This window comes from Convolutriloba macropyga, chromosome 5 (assembly GCF_964194025.1).
Source record: "Convolutriloba macropyga chromosome 5, txConMacr16.3, whole genome shotgun sequence".
NCBI lineage: Eukaryota > Metazoa > Xenacoelomorpha > Acoela > Convolutidae > Convolutriloba > Convolutriloba macropyga.
The window spans coordinates 26,478,696-26,501,153 of NC_134472.1; the positions used below are offsets into that span (position 1 = coordinate 26,478,696).

The window sequence follows — 22,458 nt, forward strand, 5'->3', positions numbered from 1 at the left end:
AAATTTAAAAAAAAGCAATCTGAGTTTTTTCTTGGATTAATTCTGTTTCCTAAATTTTTTATGATTTTAGTTCTGCATGGACGAAAAAAAATCACTTTGCATATAAAAAAACAAAACTGGTTTTGCTGAAATAATCTATTAATTCGTATTTTGCATTTTTGTTGAATGCATTTTTCTCCTACTACTGTACCATTTAAAATACCGAGTCGAAAACAAAAGTTAATCTTGTGAGTTCGTGCAAGATTCTTGCAACATTCCTACAAGGCTCTGTTAAATCCTACAAGATTCTTACAAAATAATTTTTTTCTTTCATGATTCTTAAAAGATTTTGACAAGATTAACGTTTCCTTACAAGATTCTTACCAAATCAATTTTTTCCTTACAAGACTATTCCAAGACTAACTTTCCTGCAAACATTTGCAAGATTAATTTTAAAAAAATCATCCTAGAATCTTAGGTAAAAAGCGCCAGTTGTAGGAACAAAATAAAAAAATATAAATAACAAAATAAAAACTGAAATTTAAGTATTGGATGACAGAAAAGAACTTAGAAAAAATCTTAGAGCTTAGAAATCTTTTAAATCTTTTTAGCTTATGTTATTAAACACAGAAAGAAAACAAACTTACCAGATTTATAACGACATCTGCAGCTAAGATTTTTGAAAATGAATGTAAATTAGTTTAGATCTGTTTGTTTGTCAAATATTGATATTTATCTACTACAATTGAACTGGAAATGCAACCCTGTGAAGGATCTTAAGTTAACTAAAATTTTGCATGAAATAATGAAATGACGCTCACTCATACGCCCCAAAATTGCCTGATTTTTGATACATTAACCTTTTAAAAACTGTACACTGTAAATGTCATGTTTTTAATTCAGACTATATATACGACTGATTTTTGTTAAAATCTTCACTCTTCGTTTCTCTTTTGAATCTCCTAAAATTAATTTATGTTTTTCTCTCTAACGTCTTTTGAGCTTAAACAGCTTTAATATCTAATTTGCCAAAACTCGTCTTGCCTCAACGGGGTTGTTGCGCTACAGTGTTTGTAATCCTGCTAACAAGTTATGGGCCCAGCCATGAGACCGTTGGTACGCTAATAGAGTTTTGGTTGCGGTTGTAGTGCCAGTGTTGGCAGTTTTTACTCTTCTAGAGTTTTAAAATAAAATATTGAGATTTCTCTCTTAAATAAAAGCTAAATCAGAGTTTTTGGTAATAAGTCGAAGTTTAAACTTCATAATGGATCGATCAAACAATAGTTTGAAAAGGATGACGTTTAGTGGGTTGGCAGAGGACTACCCAACATGGAGCCTTTGTTTCGCTGCCTTTGCACAAACTAAAGTCCTCTTCGAAACGCTCACAGACACAGTTGAGCTAGCTGACAGGTGAGCACCACTGAGGGAAGATGCCAATGATGCAAAAACGCGAGAACACGAGGCACAGACTCAAGCTAGAACTACACCTGCACAAGAATATGGGAGCCGTAAAAATCAGATCTGGTGCTACCTGGCGATGACACTAGACGCCAGCAGCCTCACGCTCATTCGGAATGACTGTGTCAACAGCAAGGGTCTCGGAGATGGTCAGAAAGCGTGGCGACTTCTCCAGCAACGCTTCAGAAGCGACGAGACAACCGCAGTCATAAGTCTGATGAGACAGTAGGCCAAACAACAACTTCGAGAGGACGAAGCCATCCACCAGTACTTCATAAGAGCACAAGAACTGGTCATCCGCTTGCATCATGCTGGTGAGGAGTTTTCTGAGACGCTGTTTAATGAAATGGTATTGGACGGCCTTGCACAACAATACGAGCGTTTGGTGGTGCAGGAGAGCTTCAATCCTGCAGAGAATTTTGTTGAACTGAGGAAGCGTCTCACCAACTTCGAAGGGAGCCGCAGACAGAGAGATGATGTGGAGGAGGATCAGCACGTTGCCATGTAAGCAAAGAATGCTTCTCAACAATTTGGTAAACACTCTTCATTCAAATCACACCCTAGGAAGACCTTTTCCCAGCCAAGTAGTTCCATAAGCCCCAGATTGCGTTTTGTATGTAACAAACCTGGACATTTAGCAGCTAGTTGTTACAAAAAAGACATGCTGTTTGTAGTGTATGCAAGACTAAAGGCCACCTAGCAAGTGCATGTGAACATCAACAAAAAAGTCTACATAAAGGCTTAGCATCTAGTTTAAGTGCTGAAAACTCATTTGAAGTTTCAAAATCTGATTTAGTAGTAGATTTAGGCAGCACTGATCACATGGTGATAGATAAAACTTGGTTTAAAAATTATCAAAAATTTTAAACCACAGTTAACAATGCAGATGGAGGGGAAAAAAGTTGAAGGAATAGGAGATGTAGATGTGGAATTACGAGACGCTTAATGTGTGCTAAATAAGCTGACTTTTGAAAAAGTTATGCGTTTGCGTCTACCAGAGTAAAAAACAAACTTAATTTCAGTTTCAAGTTTAGTTCAAAAGCAACACGAATTATTTCAAACAAAAGCTAAGTCAGTGCTAAAACTCAGAAGCAAAGAAAGCTTCAGACTAATAAGAGGAGGCAAGTTGTTCTTCTTGCCATACAGAAAAGAAAACCAGCACCACTTTTCAAACTTAAGTAGGGGCAAATGTCCAGAAAACTTTGGCACAAAAGACTTGGACATTTGAACTTTAGTGATGTAGCAAATACAACAGATAAAGTTTTCCAAGCTCAGAACTTTGTGAAAATTGTGCTTTGGAAAAAATTTCGAAAAAACTTGTTCAAATGCAGTGAGCGATATCAAAGCAACTCAAAAACCAGAAAGAGTTTACTCTGAAGTTTTTGGACCAATGAGTCCATCAAGTATAGGTGGCAACAGATATGTTTTAATTTCTTCTATAATTAGTTTCATAGATGAACTCAGTCGCTACGCAGTAGTAAAATTTATGAAATACAAAACGCAAGCGTTGGAAAATTTCAAAGAGTATCTTTATAAATGCACAATATGGCCGACCAAAGATTTTGCGAATTGATAATAGGCCGGAGTACAAAAACAAAGCCTTCAAAAATTTGTTCATAAGCAAAGAAATATCTCGTGAATACACAGTTCCTGGAATATCCGAGAAAAATGGTGTTGCAGAATCTTTTAATAGAACCGTAGTAAAGGCTGAAAGATGCCATCTAAAAGATTCAAAATTGCCAAAAAGCTATTGGGTTCGAGCTGTAGATACAGCATGTTACGCTAAAATTTAGTTGTCAAAGACAAAAACACGAAGTCAGCCTTTGAAAAATTTTTCGGTAGAAAACCGAGAAGTGACCGTCTGAAAATATTTGGTTGTGTAGCCTATTCAAAACAATCAAAGTTCGATCCAGAAAACAAAGTCCTTCTTCATTGGTTACTCTGATAACACAACAGCTTATTTGTTGCAAAATATAAAAACTAGGCAAACTTTTACTTCTAGAAACGTTAGGTTTAATGAAAAAAATCCACCAAGTTTTCATAATGAAACTGAAGATATAAAACACAGCTTTTTATATCTATACCTAGACGAAGTAAGAGAAGAACCTCAGGATACAAACAACTTAATTAAATTAAATTCAGAGGTTGAGTCAACTGAAACAGAGAGTGTTCAGGAAAGTGAAAACAATATAGAAACTGAAATTGAACAAGAAATTGAACAAGAGAGACCAAGTCCTTGCGACAAACCAAAATCCAAAATTACTTCAAAAAATCCAAATACTTCAAAAATTTCAGTATCTGTCAAAAATTCACAACAGAAAGGAGCAAAACAACCCTCAAGACTGCAGATGATATGTAAACTATGTCAAATAGCAATTCCTTCGGTAGATCAAAATACTTTCCAACTTTGGTCAGAGTACGGTCAAATGAGGAGACTGAGAAAGGAAGCAGCACAAGACAGAGAACTCAAGCGAAGTGATAGGTCGAGAGCAATTCCGGAAAGCTTTGGTAAAAGCTATTCTCATGCTGTTCAAAGCACAATAACAAAAATGTTCATCGGGTCTGAAAACTACGATAACGCTATTAATTCGGAACAGAAAGACAAATGGCTTGAAGCAATAAAAACAGAGATAGAAACTTTAAAAGAAACAGAAACTTGGGACTTAGTTCCTACAGAAGAAAGACAAAATATTATTCCTGGCCGATGGATGCACAAAATTAAACCTGAATCAAACGGAAATATCGATAATTTTAAAGCTCGTTATGTAGCAAAAGCTTTTAACCAAATTGAGGGAACTGAATATTCGGATATTTTGCTCCAACAAGCAAACCTGAAACCCTTAAAACTCTACTAGCTTTATCCGCTATCAAAAACTTCTTTTTAAAACAAATTGACGTAAAAGCAGCTTATTTGCATCCTACAATAGACAAAGAGGTCTATCTAGAGCAACCAAAAGGTTTTGAAATGTTAGACAGCAATGGTAACAAGTTAGTTTGTAAACATAAAAAATCAATATATGGACTGAAGCACTTAGACAGAACTTGGTATCAGGAGTTTTTAAATTTTTTAATGCAGCAAAGTTTTGAGAGAAGTAAACACGACTACTGTCTTTTTTAAAAAACAAAGAAGATGAAAAACTGTTTGTTCAAATCTTGGTCGATGACTTATTCATAGCAGGAACTAGTCAAACAGAGATCAACAAATTGAAAAAATGACTAAAATCAAAGTTTAAAACGGACGACAGAGGAGATTTTAAATTGTTTCTCGGAATGCGAAGTCTAAAAACTGAAACAGGAATTTTTTTAGATAAAAAAGTACACTCAAGACATTTTAGAACAGTTCAATATGCAAGACTGCAAACCAAGCAAAACAACATCAGAAATTAACCTTAATCTTGAGGTAGCTCAAGAAGATTCAGTAGGAGTGGGGTCACATGAGTTTAGAAGTCTAGTAGGGTCACTACTTTACCTAGCTAAGGAAACTAGACCAGATATCATGTGGATCACAAATGTCTTATCACGATTCATGAATGACCCAACTGTTGAGCATTTCAATGCTGACAAACGTGTGTTGAGATACCTACAACATACTAAATCTCTTAGACTGTTTTCCCCATCAACCAGCAACAGCACTCTAGTTGGCGAAACAGATGCAGCTTAGAGTGGAGACGTAAATGTTAGAGATCGACCACAGGATTCTATTTCGAGAGTGGAGACAGTGTGGGATCTGTCAGTTGGCAAGTCAAGAAGCAACCGACAGTGTCACTCTCATCTTGTGAGTCAGAATACCAGGGTTAAGCTGCCGCGGTTCAAGAAGCCATCCTTTAGCATGGTCTTCATAGAGATCTGGAGTACGAACTGTGTGGGCCCATAACCATAGGAGAGAACCACCAGAGTTGCATAAAGCTTGCAACTAACCCGGTGCTTCACAAACGATCAAAGCAAATTGACACGAAATATCATCTCAACTGAGAACGAGTTAATGAAAACTCAATCAAATTGATCTACACGACAACAGATGAAATGGCAGCAGATCATCTGACAAAATCTTTGTCACAGCAGAAAGTAGAACAACATCGAGAAAAACTATTGATCGAGTCCAGATTCTCACCTAGCGGCAACAATATGAGTGGGGGCATTGGAGCACAGAAAAGAACTTAGAAAATATCTTGGAGCTTAGAAACTTAACTTATGTTAATAAAGTCAGAAAGAAATCAAACTTACCAGGTTTATAACGAAAACTGCAGCTAAAAATTTAGAAAATGAATGTAAATCAGTTTAGATCGGTATGTTTGTCAAATAATGATATTTCTCTACTAATATTGAATGGGAAATGCAACTTTGTGAATGATCTCAAGTGAACTAAATTTTTGAATTTAATAATGAAATGACGCCCACTCGTACGCCCCAAAAATCGCCTGATTTTTGATACATTAAATGTTTAACAAATGAACACTGTAAATGTTATATTTATGTTTCAGACTATATAAACGACTGATTTTTGTTGAAATCTTCACTCTTCTCTTCTCTTTTGAATCTCCTAAAATTATTTTTTCTTATTCTCTCCACCGTCTTTTGAGCTTAAACAGCTTCAATCTTTAATTTGCCAAAACTCGTCCCGCCTTATTGGGGTTGTTGCGCTACAGTGTTTGTAATCTTGCTAAAATTAAGACAAACAAGACCAAATTTCTTCCTTTGTTTTGTTGACAACTCTAATTGAACAATTTTGTAATTTTCAGTTTACATGTTTTTTTAAATTTTAGAGCAAAGTGAGCATTGATAGAGAGTCGATTCTTTGCTTCATACTCTAGAAACGCTTTTCTAAACCTCACATATCAACTACTTGTTATGCTTGAAAAGCGAAAACACCGAAGATATAAAACTAAAACGTAAAGAATTTTATCGTTTTTGTCTATCAAAAATTAAACATATTGACAGTTTCATACGTTTGTTAGCGCTATTTTCTGGAGTATGCATTAATATACATTGAACATTTTGTAATTTCATGTTTTTATTTGTTTTTTGTGCAAATAAATATGTCAACTAATAGTATGATATTAAGAAGTGATTTGATTGTGTGAGTCGTGGAAATAGAAAGATTCTTTGTGACAGTGTCAGCAGAGATCAAACTAAGCAGGCTTAGAACGCGTGATTAGAATGAGCAGAACCATCTGTGAAAAATCCTTGCTTAAATCACTTCACAAATACCGCTACCGAATTAGTGTTCTCAATAACTCTGATCACTATAAAATTACTTCTATTTGTTTCTTATTTCATATTTCCCACATTTCAAACCTTTCTTTATTTGTCGTTTTCTATACGTGATATTATCTTTATCATTAATTTTTCAAAACGTTATGTTTTTAAAATGCCGCAGTTCAAAATTTTATGACAAAAAATATATCAGCAATACTGTCGCAACTGACAGTTTTAATGAAATTTTTTTGGGGAAATGGTCAAACTATTATCAATTTTTTGGTTAAAAACAGCTAAGGAGACAAAAAAGAAAAAAATACCAAAACTCGTTGCCAGATGGATTCAATTGTAATTATCTGCGAAAAAGTGACCTTCAATTAACGTTTAAATAATTTGCGCAAGAGTTATATTTGATTTAACCTGTAGAATGCAGCTCATTGAACCGATTATTTTCTAATTTAAAGAACAATAAAGCTCATAAGATACCAATCAACACCCCCTTCCATCGGGTCCTTCTTACAATTAAAAACTCAAGAAGATACCAATCACTTCAAATTTTTAATACAAATCTCATTCAGACGTCATGTGAAAGTACGTTCCAAATAATTCCCCAAAGTCGTCCAGAGCTGTCTCAATGCTACCCACCCCATTGAGCTGGCCTTAAAATAAACATCAGACATGTTTTATGACTCTGTGTTTGAACATGTTTTGAGAATGTTTCAAACTGTTGTCAACTGATCAATTATCAAACGTGAGACAGGTGACAATTTTTGTGATAAACTCGACTTGTTAATTTGATCATGCACAATCTAACTGGCAGTCTGAAATTTTATGTTTTTATTATATTTTTCCAATATCCTGCTGGGGATTAGATTGATCACTGAACTCAAATTGGCATTTCGTTGTCTATAAATCGCACCCTTTCAAGTAGTTTATAAAAACCATATGTGTACCGCAGTGCATGCAATCCAAATCCGTACTTCACAGTCTGTTCGGTAGGATTTTGCAAATTTTTCCCTTTCCTTTTCTGTATTTCAGGAAGTAGGATTACGTTCTTCAGAGCTCAAAATATACTTTGCTAACTTTGTTCACGTGCGGTGAACTTGTAAAGTTCTTTATCATGCGCGCTCGCTAAGCATTAGATTGAAGATTACTACTTAAAGTATTACTAGTAAATTTTTGTTGACTTGTCATAACTTAATTATCGATTACCAAATTTTTCACACCAAAACTACTTTCATAAAGTGCTTTCATTGTCAGTGGCTGAATTGAATTTATGGCCATTATTTATTAAAGCGTTTCAGCAATTTTTCTGAGCCATTGATTTCAATTTCACTAAATAATTTTAAAATTGCTTCCTGACGAGACAGAAATTTGAGGAAAAATCGATATGTGAAACTTTCCTACGTTATACCGCGGTGTGTTTTCCATGCTCGATTAAGTTTCCCTGGCCAAAATTGCCGGAAATATCCCCTTAGTTTTGGTTTCTTCTCAAAAGTGATTATGTTTCACAAGTTTCCTTTCCTAATTTTTGACGTAATAATTAGGAGCAATTAAGCGCAAGCTGAAGTCCATTTATCATACAAGTCTTATGATTTATGTTTGAAAGAAATACAGATTTGTTATTTATATAAAACTGGACTATGGTATAGATTTTCATAGTGTGGTATTCATACGGTATAAATTAACATACTGGTTTGGAAACGATATTACTGTTGCCGTGGTTAGCAGAAGAAACAAGAAACTAGCTTTGCTAAGCAAACAAAGATAGACAAAAAGCGCTCTGGCGACTGGAAATTTCTCCCATTGACATCTTAGTTTGACCATATGACGCTCAACGCCATGTTAATTAATTTTTAATTGCCCATTTTTGCTCAAGAAATCGATATAATATTCCCTGTATGTACACATCATTGTCAGCTATTCATTCCCAGTTCTGCCAAAAGTCAACAAATAAATTGAATAGTTGAAACAGGTTGGCGCTGTTCAGAAGAGCACATTTGTGATATTTGCGATCCCATAACTTACAGAACCTTTTCGTGTCATATTTTATTTCGATTCCTTCAAGACGATGTGCATAAACCGCTTGCAAATTCCTTGTGTAATTGTTTATCAAGTGTTACACATTTTAATTACAATTTGCGATTGCTCCCGAATAGCTTCGATGGATGACTTTGCGTGTGATCCGATGCAAGATGGACAGATTTGGTGAGTGAAAATTGCGCCTAAAAATACACGTTACGAACTCCAAGTCTCTATCGTTACAGCCAATTCTCCTTTCTCATTACTGGGCAAGAGAGTGAGTGTTAGAGGCTTGAGTAATGATCAAACACAAAATGCGCATGCGTTAAGCTTGACACAGTTTGAAAGGGTAAACTTGTTCAACGTGAACTTAGCTTCATGATGCCTTGAACTAACATAAAGAGAGGCATCGGCTCATGTTCTCTTAAGACAAGAAAATGTCACAGTAAATCTTGGGCGTCACGCTTCGCCTGCCAATAAGAGCTGCTGTTGCTAATGCAGTAGTTTCGACTTCCAAGAGCTCATGCATTTGGTAAAAAATATTTGATTCAAATGCCAGATTAACGATGATTGAGTTCTCTTTTAAAAAATTTATTTTTTTTTAGAGGATCTGCAATTTTCTTGCTGCTAAAATCATCAATAAATCAGACCATTTTTTCTAAATCATTCTTCCAGTATTGTTAAAGTTTCTGATTTTTTTACTGAATAATTTGTACATTTTGCGTTTAAGTAAAACTATTTAGCAAATTGCAATTATTCGATATAGAGCTTGCCTTCGTGATCGAAGAATTCAAAATCTTGCAAGAATCGTAGTAACTTGCTAGATTGTGAATTCATCTTATAAGTTTCTTGCAAGATTTTGAATTTTTGGCAATTTTGTTCCTACTTATCTGGCTGAATTCACCGGTTGGTCGCGCTAAAATTTTTAATCATTTGAGCCGCTCATCACTAGGGTATTGTTTGATATTGATAATTGCACTAGACGTCTTATATGAAGCTCTCCCTTCATATCCATGACAACACAATCCACAAGTTTGGGAGGTTTGCATTCAAGAAGCAGTTTTTTTTACTGTAAAGTATTCTTTATTTCACGACCAGCAGATATTTCCAAATTTTCTCCTTTCTGTTTTGTCAATTCTTCTTCAAGAAGTCTAAGAAAATAATGCAAAATTGCTTAAGATAAAATGACAAAAATGATTTTATACTTTGTAGAATTTCAAACTCATATTTTGTAAATTGCTTAGTAGCTAACCTTGTTTATTGTTATCCGTTTGGTCTGGCTTCTGCAATGCATTTTTGAAACTTATCAGATCCAACAGAATTTATATTTTTTGTTAAAAAGCAATCAATTTCTTTTGAGACGAAATGATTTTTATCATCTCACATGATAATTTACTCTAACTTGCTTGCTAAAAGTCAAAAAAATCTTTGGTGCCCTCAAACTGAAATTGTTCGGTAAATATTTGTTGGTGTAGGCATTTATTCAAAAATCTGCACGAAAAATTTTCCGATTACTTCGTTTCATTCATGGTTTTAAAATTTGGGATCTAAGACCTGATGTCACTACAGAACAAATAACATGTTCTTTTTCTTATGGTGGTGATCTTTTTGGCATTGCGCATTGATTTTAATACAATAAAATTTCATTCGGGAACAACTGCAAAAAATAGTTGAAATGGTCACGCTTGGAGATTATTTTGGAGCCCGGCTGTTAAAAATTATTTCATATCAAAATTCAAGCATCACAAACTCATGTAGGTGTTCAACTTTTGCGATAAATTTTCACGTTCTAAAACTAATTCAACTTTTAATTCCCTGCTGTTGCAAATGCTGGTTCAGTAACACATTTTTTTATTACGGCGAATCATCACAACAATTTAAGATATTACAATTTTGTTTCTCAGAAGTTTTACAGCGTATGTTTTTGAATTGTTTTAGAAATATTTTCTTTTTTCATGATAAAAATTAAGATGTCTTCTGTTTCAGCAAATTTGTTGCGCCCCTCCAGAGGGCTTGCTTTTTTTAACAACAACAAAATGCTCGTGACTATTAGAGATCCCAATTGTGGCCTGAAAGAAAGCAGATCTAACATTTTTTCCGTTCTCGATAATAGAAAAGTTCAAAAATTGGATCAAGTCTTAATGGGAACGTTTTTTCAGCCGTGTTATATATTCCAAACTCATTTTTCTCGGAGTGAACTGCAAGTCAAGATCTGTACTGGGCCACACTAAATGCAAGTCTACTTGCACATATCACTACTGTGCACGTCTAAAAACATGTCTGAATGTCTGACAACTCTTTGCCAAGACTTGGATTACACTTGCAAGTGGATTCCCAAGTCAAAACCAAATTTTCAAAAAATTTCGAGCGAAAATTTCGAATTACAAAAAATTTCGCAAAGTGCCAAGATTTTTGCATTTTTTCATACGCACTTTCTCGGGGCGCCTGACAACTGATACCAGCTGATAGCGAGTGAGCCATGGTGACCTGGGAAGGTCACACAGGGCGACCAGGTGTCATATTTGGCCACTTTAAGTTGTTTCTGGGCCGTTTTCAGCCGTTTTTCAGGTGATTGGAGCCGAATTTTAGCCGCAAATTGACAATATTTAATTTTTTCAGATTTTCCAAATGTCGAGCCGTCCTATCGAAGGAAAAATTCTAGGAAAAATCCAAGTGGAGAAATAGAAGTTTTTCCGGCCATTTCTGACGATTTGTTTTCGGCTCTTTTTGACGTTTTTGACGGCAATTTCTGGACCTTTTTTTACGTTTTTTGGCCATTTCTGACGTTTTACGTTATTTTCGACTATATTTGCCTTTTTTGGACCTATTTTAAACGTTGTTTCGGCCATTTCTGACGTTTTTTTTTGGCTATTTTTGATATTTTTGGGCCAATTTTGGACGTTCTTTCGGCCATTTCTCACGTTTTTTTCGGCTATCTTTGACGTGGTTTAGACGTGCCAAGTCTTTGCCAAGACTTGCATTTAGACTTGCACGTCTTGGCCAAGATTTGCATTTAGACGTGCACGTCTTGGCCAAGAATTGCATTTATACTGACAAGTTTAAAAAGTGACATGATCATAGCTCTGAATCAGTACTGATATAAGACTTGCAATTTGACGTGGCCAGTACTGATGTTGACTTGCCGTTCTGCCCGGGTTGGTTCGAAAAACGAAAGCCCAAATTTGTTACTAGGCCTTTACCCTGGTAAACAAGATACAATTGCTTAATTTCTCATGTTAGTGTTATCTATTCGATACGAAGCAAAAATCAGACCCTTAGCAGTTTCGACACAAAAAATAAAGTGAGAAGTGCATACAGCACCGATCCCGCAAAACGCGTATCATAGAATGAAATGGTGGCACTGTTTCGGTAGAATTTTTGTTTTACGAGGCAAAATAATGCTGCTTTCAAATACTGCTCATATAAAATGCAATGGAGGGAGGATTTTTGTATTGTACAATAGGATAAAGAGTTATTCTGGAATGTACAATAAAGGAAAAGTATGATAGAATGACAGAAACAAATAAAAAACAATAAACTGTTGAGCAGTCGGAAACTGGTTTTTTATGTGATCGTATATATGGTACCATACATACCATGCATGCCATTGATGTCTTTCATATGTGATGTGTGATTTCATATTTAATATATGAGTTTTCTGTGGTCAACCGGCAACTTGAATGACTGTGCAAATAAAGAGACCAAAGAAAGCCATCAACATTATTCTCAATGATTTTAATATTTTACGGCAATCGTTTTTTATTTCCCCTAGTTTTCTGATCTTTTTTCCATAACTTGAAAACGAATCGTGGATACAATTGTCTTCATTTCGATCACCAAATTTGATGTCACATAATTGTCGTTGTCGACCTATTGGATATTTATTAATTTCAAATAAATGCAACTGTAAATTTATTCCATTTTGGATCATCATGAGCTTTCTATTAAAATCAAAAATTTAAAATTGTTGCTTTTCTACAGATTGTGTTTTTAGGAACCCACTGAAGTAAGTGTTTCCAAACTTATAACAATTAAAAATTTATTCGCTATTAAATGTTAATCGCGATCCCTGTAAGGAGCTAGAAAAAAAGGGAAACTTGTCAGCAAACTGAAAAGCGCTTTATTTTTTTAACCAGTTCTGCTATCTTTGCTAAGACGATTATTGCATTTTGTAGTCTGGTAATGATTGGATGGTATCTGAAGCTTATGACGGTCATGGGAATACTTTTTTAATTACTTTTGATTTACTTTTTGAGAACAAATATGCACCAAAGAGTATTTCACTGACCGTCGAAAGCTCCAAACCATCCAAAAATTTACAAATTGACTATTATTAATTGTCTGGTTTAAGTAAAACTAACCGGAGTTATTTGGGGCAAATTTAAAAGCTTTGTTACAACTATTTTAGCTTTTCAGCATTTAAATATTCCCGAAAGCTTGCTACTGGTCAGAATTTTGGTCATGCTTTTCGAATAACTACCCTGCGGTTACAATCAATGCTAAATCATATATTTTGCTCCTAAACGCTAACTTATTTGGTGGTTGGGAAAATTATGCCAGCGTGAATTTTTCTCATATGTCCAAATTTAGCCGAGTGATATTTTTCGTGGATCGACAGGTAGTATCGTTGAAAAAAACCTTTTGAAAACAGAATCTGAAAGAAACTATTCATTTTGTATTTTACTAAACATGTTTTATTTACCGAACTTTTCCAACAGGGAATTTCGTACGCCCAGGTATTTCAAAGATTGATTAGATGATATGCCATGAAATGGTATTGAAATTTTCTTTGTAAAATTTAATTAACACAAAGCAAATTTAAAAGCTCCTCGACGATTAGGTGAACCATAGTTGCAAAAATTAACAAAAAATTATTTAACAACTTTAGAAAATGAGCTGCGGTATCATCTTTATTAAGAAGTAAATTTTGAAAATGTTTTAGTTCTTAATTTTAAAAAGTGTTGAAGAATCCTTGTCTTCTACTAATGATTTCAGTGAAGAGATCGATTGACACGGCCTTTTTGTCTTGCAAAACTCCATCAAAATTGATTTTCTTAGTAGTTTTGACCTTTTTTCTCCTCTTTATTTTCATCGACTTTCAATTTTCAATACGTGGTCCATGTCCGAAAAAATTCAATAAATTTTGATTTTCGTCGAAACGAGTGACCAAAACATATTCCTACTTTTCATGCTTCTTATTTATTTTCAACGATGACATTTTGTTGAGCAAAACGTGCAAATAAGTTACTTTTATTGTGGAAAGGGCTTCTATTTTGTCACGAGTGATCACGGATAAAGGTAACTGGTTTCCGCAATTTTCAGCACGCAAAAATTAATTTTGCTTTGTTCTCAATGCAAAGAGTATACAAGCAAATTATGCGTGTGAAGTAAGGGATAATAAATTATACAAAATTAAGACTAATTAGTTTTTTACCGAGTTCAATGTTTATAATTGTTTTTAATTTTTTTTGTAAGTTATTTTTGAAACTTTAAACAATTTTAATTTCACAAAATACCCCGTCAAGTTTTTTCTACAAAAGAAAAAGGCCAGACAAAAAAAGTTTTATGGCAAATCAAAGTTTAAAATAAAGTTTCTGTTAATTTCATAAATTTCCCATTCAAAGTATATAGCCACATAGATCAGGTATAATTTTAAAATCAAAATTTAGCTTTGGATCTCCGCTAATTTCATAAATTTCAGCTTTCAGAATTTATTTGAATTGTATAAAATTAATATGGGTCGTAAAAAATTCCGACAGAATCGATTATATATATATATATATATATATATATATATATATATATATCTAATTTTGTGGACACTGGCCACGTGATGTCTATCGTAGGTTTATTTTGTTTATTTTTCCGTTTCATCCCGGAAATTTTTTTTGAAATTTGTTTTTTTTGTGTTTAAGAAAGTTTTAACTACTATGTAGATTTTAATTACCCTGATCATATAATTGGAGATTAACTTTGTTCAAATTCATAATGGCGAAGCTCACATATGATCAATCAAACTCAAAAGCAAAATCTTAAAAATTTCTGCTCTTTCTTAAATGTTTTTCTCAATATTGGCATTGTTATATTGTAAGAACAAAAAATTAAGTGAAAGCTTTAAATTGAAATGTTCTTTTTGAAGTTGCACCACTAAAGAAGTTCAGCCTAGGTACGTGAAAATCTGTGAACTTTCTTTCATGTGAACATTGTGTATTTATCACCAACTACCTTTCAGAGCCTAAAAACCAGATTTAATTGTTTCTCATTTAATTGCCTGTACAAAAAATTGTCCTATAACCCATCTGCGTTATAACTGTGCTCATTTCTACAAATATTAAAAGTCAAAGAAAAATTTCCGATATTACTTTTTACTGGTTCATTCGGAAATTCATTTCTGCTGTCAGCTGCTGATTTTTTGAAAAAAATATTTGTGTTTTAGTCATCCCGTGTCGCGGTTGTTGGATCGGCTTCTCCTCAAGTATGACAGACGTTTGAGGCCCCATTATGGAGGTAAGCTTATAACCTAGGGAGCTAATAAATTATATCGTAAAAACTAAATTAATTTTTGATTTAGTTAACAAAATTGGGGTCCTTCCCATTATAGGCCCCATCTTGGACATATTTAAAAAGACAATTTTTACCCCCAACATAGTAATTATACTGTAATGGGGGGCTATAATTTTGTTTGGGTGTATGATGGGAGAGACTAAAAAATTGCGCAAACCCTAAATGATCTGTTTGACAAACTTTTTTTAAATAGAGGTATATTGCGCTTTCATGGCATGCATCTTCGATTTAAAGCTCGCAATGCTCATTGAGACTTTGTGGTATTTCTAAATCTGTGGCGCTTAATCGCTCCACTTTTACTGTTAAAATGTTTAAATTGTTGAGAAAAAACAACCAATTGAAAGTTCGGATCTATTATCCACCCCCCCCCCCCCCCCCAGTGTTTTTCATACATCCAACTGACATAAGTTATTATGTAGCACTTTACTATATAAAAAAGACATCTATTCTGTTTCGCTCCCCGAGCTTAATGGGCATATAGCTTTTACGCCTCTGGTGCACACGTTATTTTATACATAGTAACTTGCCATATAACAACCTAAAAAAACACTGAGGACTGAAACAGAGTAGATCAAAAATAACACGTGCGTCTGTGGGACGTAAAAGATATGGGCCCTCTAAGCTGAGGAAACAGAACACACCTGAAGTTGCTGACAAGATCAATATACTTCTTCATCATAACCTTGGAAGATGAAGCCTCCAGGAACATGAAAAAACGAGAGAGCGAAATATAAGAGATGCTGGATCGAATGAAGCGGAGGTCCATTTGTACAGTAGATGCGCTTGATTTAATCCCGCTAATGTACATCTTGTGTTAAGTTATAGAGTACAAGTTTCATTACGATTTTTTTCCAAGAAATACATAAAATACAAACAACTGTTATTAAGTCAAATGATATTATATTGTTGTTTTTGTTTACAGGACCGCCAGTGGTCGTGAATGTGACAATGAACATTGACAGTGTTGGACCCATCTCAGAAGTCGATATGGTCAGACTCATTTTATTCATTATTTATTTTCCCATACAAATTTGAATTTTTGTTAATTATTTCGACGAATAAAACCCAATTTCAATTTTACTGTAAAGCTATAATTCTCCATCAACGGTCTGAAATTAACGATAAGTATATTCAATAAAAAGTTAAAACTTTAACTTCAGCGAAGTTGTTACCTAGCGCTTGAGAAAATTTACAGAACTTTACCCGGTGCATGCATAACTTACTACGCCGTTTTTTTTCTATGGGGCCGTTTTCAAAAAAAAAATACTCACGTTAATATTAACGTAATTAATATAAACGCTAAAATTCAAAATTTCCTCTTTATTTAATCTGGGTGACCTTTAGCGTCTTTTTTAATGCGTAAAATGTAGATCTGCTAGAGTCAGTTATTCTAAATTTTTACACATTTCTGCACTCTGTTCTTAAATTTATTTGTATAACTTTTTGTTTTGACAGAACTTCCGAATCGACATCTCTTTTCGGCAATACTGGATGGATCGTCGGTTGATGTTCAACGCAAGTGAGGGTATCGATGCACTCACAGTGAACAGCAATTTCCTCAGCAATATTTGGCAGCCGGACACCTACTTCCCAGACAGCTACGAAAGCAAGAAGCAGGAAGTCATGGTGCCAAACATCCTACTCAGGATAAAACCGGATGGATTGGTGCTTTACAGTGCAAGGCAAGTCGATCTCTTTATTATGTTCTTTTCTATAACCTCTGTGAAAGTAGTCGGATTTGTCTATTGAAAAAATGAACCCCACATTAGCATGAGTCAAATTTAAATGGAGAACTGATTTTCTTGAATTATTTTTCTAGAGAAACATTTAGAGGCAGTGTGTGAATCTACGAATTTTATACATTATCAACATTATAGTACAGAGCATATCATAATCATTGATGACAAAACGACAAAAATTATATTACAAACAGGTAAAAACAGAAAGCACAAAAAATAAGAAGTATAAGAAGTCAATCAATCCAAATTTTTGATGGTAGCTTGATCATTTGCTTATAGGGTGACAGTGATAGCCAAATGTCCCATGGATCTCAAATACTTTCCGATGGACATTCAAAAATGCAGTCTCATGGTTGAAACATGTAAGTACATCAAGTAAATTTGATCTCATTATGAATGTATTTGTGAAATATATCACCGAATAAGCCAGTGAAAATGTGTTTTCTTTTTTTTATCAATTTGAAAGATCTTGTTTTTATCTTTAGTCGGATATACGAGCAAAGACCTCATTTTACGTTGGAAGAATGATGATCCCGACCACAAGCCAGTTGAGTTCAACAGACAGAAACTCGAACTGGCACAATTCAAACTAATCGATCTCGTCACTAAACAATATTTCCTCAACTTTTCTACAGGTACAGCTAAAATACACTGCATGTCTTTCCCGGTTCGAGACATTTTCCTAAATCTATGTAAGAAATGCTTTAAAATGAGCTGAATTTTTAAAACAGCGCAAAATATTACATAATAATGAGCTGACGCTTTGCAGGAAAGGCGCTGAATTTTCAGTGCATCTTTTACAGAGCTTTGAGATATTGTCAGTGTTGAGTTTGATGATGATAGCACAATTGTTAACAATTAGTTTCGAAAACTCTCGCCGAACAAAATTGGACCAAATTAAAATGCTTCTGAATTAGAGGTAATTTTACTTTATTAAAATGCCTTCTAAGAATTTCAGAATCGAAAGCTCAAAACGATTAATGATCCTTTATTGCAAAACTGGTACGGACCTGTACTACCTAAATTATAGCTGTTTCCATTCAACAATTGAGTTTTACGTTCCGGTCGTGGTACACTATTTTTGCACCCTAAACGAAAAATTTATCTAGGCTACAGCCCCTGAATTTAATTGCCTCGCCTGTCGTTCAAGAGCAATTCTTCCGACATTAGTCGGTTTATGTTTGTAATAGATTTCGATATAGGCACGCATTCACTTTTTATTGATTAAAAGAATTTTGAAACTAACGCCTATGTTGAAGAAATCTGCCCAACAAAAGTGGGCCAAATTAAACAGGTTTTGTATTAATTTCGAACTCACTTTAGTAACTTGCCTTTGATAACTTTCATAAAGGCAAGAAATCCACTCAATTGAATTATATTTCACTGTAAACACTTGAAGAAAATAAAACATCTGGGCTGGATAAAGCCTTGATTTTTGGAACAATTGAACTTAAAAAAGAGCTGAAATTTTTGTAAGAAATGCTGAAGTGCGAGTTATTGAAACGCTGAAACTGGAATGTTGTAAAATTCGTTTATGCGCATCTAAATTATGCGAGAATGTCTCACATTTAAAAAAAAAATATGAAAGAAGTTTGATGAAGATGCAATAAAATTAGTTAAGAAAAGCAGTGAAGGTGATTCTGAAAGATTTTTGCTTTTTCATGTTGTCTACAAATTTCAATTAACAGTGAAATTTTACCAAACAACATCATACAAAAAGAGCAAAGAGCGTTCAAAAATATCCATTTAAAAACTGGTCCCCATTCACTGTTTCTACTGTTTTTTTTCTATGGAGTTAAAAACGTTTGGACAAAATTTTCCGACCAGATATTGAAATGCAATGCAAGACTATGTCTTTTTGAGTCAACTTTTCATATCTTAAAAGAATAAATTGTTCGTCAACTCCTGTATGATAAAAAATAAATTTTAGTTTATACGCGATATAAATTCAATTATCTCAGACAAAAATTCCAGATCCAAAGAAACTTTTATGTGATTTCGAAAACTTAAATTTGATGTTTCGCATGGATCTTTTAGAAGAAGAACTAAGTGTAAGTAAGAACTAGGTAAGGAAAGTGGTTTCTTCAAATTCAGGTATTCAATCAATTGATTTCAAGTCGAATTCAATAAAATTCAAGATTTAGTTTGGAAGAAGAACTAAGTAAAGTCTATGTTAGTTAAGAGGTTTAATCAAATTCAATCATCGTTCTTATGTTTTGTTGACACTTGTAGCTTTTAGCGCTACAGCCTAGACCTTAATCGTTTTTCTTTTCAATTGTCAAATATGGCGTTCAATAGGTTCTATAAAACGATTCGTACCAGCGTTGTGCATCAAATTTTTTCAAAGTAATTTTTATTTCTCAGAAATGAGCAGTAGGATTAATACTTCAAAATCTCCAAAAGTTTTATTTTTAGATATTGAACTGAGTAATTTCAAGTTTACTTTTTTGTTTGCCTTGTAAAAAATTATTGAAAAATTGTCGTCGTCTCATCGGTATATGTGACAAGAATCGGCCGATTGCTCTAAAGTTTTTCAAATAAACAAACTAAAAATTGATTTCTTAAATAAAAAGCTCCTTCACAATAATGAAAAGGTTGAGTTGTTTTATTAATTGCTCTCAAACGAAGTTTGTAGCAATTATATTAGTCCTGTCGGTCTTTTTTTATGCGATTTTTCGCTTGACCAATTTTTCGTCTGACGCTTTTGACTTTTCGTCCTCAAAAACGGGATAAACAGGTAGCGCCCAGCGGGCATTATGTGCTCTTAGAGCCTTTCAGGTCTGTTTCAGCTCAAACTGTCTTGGAGACTTATACTTATACTTATAGTGTGAGGGGCGGTTCTTAGAGGTTGACACCCCCCCCCCTTTGTTGACCCCCCACCCCCACTATTGGCTCCACCCCCCCCCCACCCAGTGCTGCCCCCATCAGCCCCCAGTGCACCCCCCCCCGTGGCTAGCTACTGACCAAGCCAACCGCTCGCCGGTCGTTTGAGAGCAATTCGCCCGACGTTAGTCGGTTATGTTAGTTTTTGTAGTGTTTTAGTGCTGAGAAAAAAATTCAGAGGTTGCTATTATGCTTTCTCATCAGGAAGACCAAAACCAATTGAAAGCTACCTAATATGTGAAACATGGCAATAAAAACAAGGATGGGGCAAAAATGAAAGTGTGTTTTTTTTTCAGTGTGTTAAATAATGTCACTTTGCAGAGCATCCAAAACCAAAATGTACAGCAGATCCCAAAATTCCTAAAATAATTGTGTAAAATTATATCAACTAAAACTACAGTGCGACAAAAATCTAATTCTTCAAAAACCAGGTTTAATCAACATACATTCACTTTTTAAAATTAAAACTTTGGAGTTCGAATATTTTGCTATCTTGCTGTGAAAGGAGCCGTCAACTATTTGTCTTTCTTTTCAAAATAAAACAGTTTGAATCGTGTGAAAAATCGGACTTCACTGAGAAAACTCTATTATTTGTAAAAAAAATTTGATTAAATAATACAGTTTTTTTTAGTGATAAGAACAAGACTTCTTGGTAATGAAAAACAAAACAGAATAAATTTAGAGTAACATTCTATAAACTAAAGATAGTTGGTTGAAATTGTTGGTAAGAAAGTGAAGTTCTTCAAAAAAGTATAAGTCTCAATGAATCTGCGGGGAAATTAATTATCAGACACCGCAACTTCTTGTACTTTGTTGAAATGTGCAGTTTTATGTGAAGTTAATTTTAGTTTTGGCTAAGGACAAAATTTACTGACTATTAGTTTAATAAACAAATATGTAGCCAATTTGAAACCTCGAGAACTGCTGGTGTATTAAATTTCGATAGAATTGGTTTAGGATATTACATGCTTGGCTAGATGTTTTTTTTAAAATGTTTTCATAACTTTCAATATACGAAATGAATTGTGTGGTATTTTCAGGCACCTTCTCAGACTTGGAGGTGGTGTTCTACTTCAAGCGAGATCTCATCTACTTCATCATCCAGACATACGTTCCTGCCACTCTCATTGTACTGCTATCATGGGTCAATTTCTACGTCAACAGACACTCAGTACCAGCAAGGTTGCTGCTAATGACTGTCATGTTCCTCCCTTTGCATACCATTAGGGATCACACTTCTTGTAACGCATGGATTGTTTGCTGTACAAAGCTCCAAAAGTGAAATTGTGTGTCTTTGTGAAACGACACTTGATAGACCTTGCCATTAAATGCAAAATTTTGATAACTCTGACGAAACTGGAAATATCTTGCCAAGATCTTGATAAGCTAAAATTTCTTGGAATGTCTTGGATATCTTACTAAATTCTTTTTTCTTGATACCTAAGCAAACAGCTTTGCAAGGTCGATCATATCCTTATATTTTTTTGTCATGTTATGGCAAGATTGTGGCAAGTTTTATGTTTCATAATGTTTATTATCAAAACTGACAATTATCGTTTCACTCTGTGAACAATATCTAACAACCAGAAAGGCAGCCACTTCAACTTAAACAAAGGATAAATTGAGACTTAAGAGGAGACAGTCTTTTCAGTTTTCAGTTACTTCCTAAATAGGCCTAAACTAGGTGTAGTTTAAGAAATATCAAAACGATCTGACCATTATTATTATGATGCGCTATCTCGTGTGGTGAAATGGAGCTACATTAGTTAACTAGGTTATTCTCGACTCCAAAAGTTTGTCGTAACCATTACGTTGGTTGTACGATATAAATAAGGCAAGGAAATTGAAGTTTGTCAATTTTATCATTTGTTCACTTCGGATTAATTTTTTAATTCATAATTTCAAGCAACTTCAATTTGTTAGTTTTTTTAAATTCGACTATGAGAGTTAACGAGCATCAACGACAACAGAATATTGGGAATTTTATTTACGTGTAACCTGATTTCAGAGCCTCGTTGGCCATCACAACAGTGCTGACAATGATTACCCTGATGGGTGCGACCAACTCCAACCTGCCCAGGGTCTCCTCCATCAAAGCCCTCGACATATACTTTGGGATCTGCTTTCTATACGTGTTTGGGGCACTCGTGGAGTTTGCCCTCGTTTGTTACTTCAATAAACCTAGATACCAGCCCAAAGTGTCTGCGCCACCCGAAAGGGACGATCCAGCGCTTGTAAGTTTCTTAAATTGAGTTATCAATTTCCAGCGCTTGTAAAAGATAATCCTCAGATTAACCACTTTTAATCCCCCCTCTGTGTTCGACCAGGAGGAGGTTGCGACCTTCTTTGCGACCAGAAGGAGACTGTGATCACAGATAGACATCTGTTACGCAGTTTTACTACAGCTGCGAATACCTATAATGTGGAGATTTTGTTTTCTAATTGCTCTTGAAAGAAGTTCATAGCAATTATTGTAAACGTGTGTGTCTTTTTTATGCAAAATTTTCGCATGACAATTTTAACTTTTCGAGTGACTATTTCGCCCTTGACTTTTTGCGTTTCGCGTGATCTAAAATCCTATCTCAATCACAATTTCAAGCAGCTGAACTCAATTGGC

General features: G+C 34.5%; 1 protein-coding gene across 12 annotated transcripts in view; it reads left to right on the plus strand.

Annotated features, from left to right (window-relative positions):
- Positions 1–22,458, plus strand: part of LOC142339269 (gamma-aminobutyric acid receptor subunit gamma-2-like) — a 104,178-nt gene that overhangs the window by 72,548 nt on the left and 9,172 nt on the right. For 11 of the 12 annotated variants that reach the window (XM_075389167.1, XM_075389162.1, XM_075389170.1 and 8 more), the window contains 7 exons: positions 15,092–15,162; positions 16,142–16,209; positions 16,675–16,901; positions 17,238–17,320; positions 17,444–17,593; positions 20,882–21,023; positions 21,850–22,075. In XM_075389167.1, coding sequence (XP_075245282.1) covers positions 15,092–15,162; positions 16,142–16,209; positions 16,675–16,901; positions 17,238–17,320; positions 17,444–17,593; positions 20,882–21,023; positions 21,850–22,075 — 967 coding nt within the window. Of the gene's footprint in view, positions 1–6,194; positions 8,842–15,091; positions 15,163–16,141; positions 16,210–16,674; positions 16,902–17,237; positions 17,321–17,443; positions 17,594–20,881; positions 21,024–21,849; positions 22,076–22,458 lie in introns of those variants that run through there. The other variant, XM_075389172.1, reaches the window with a different exon arrangement.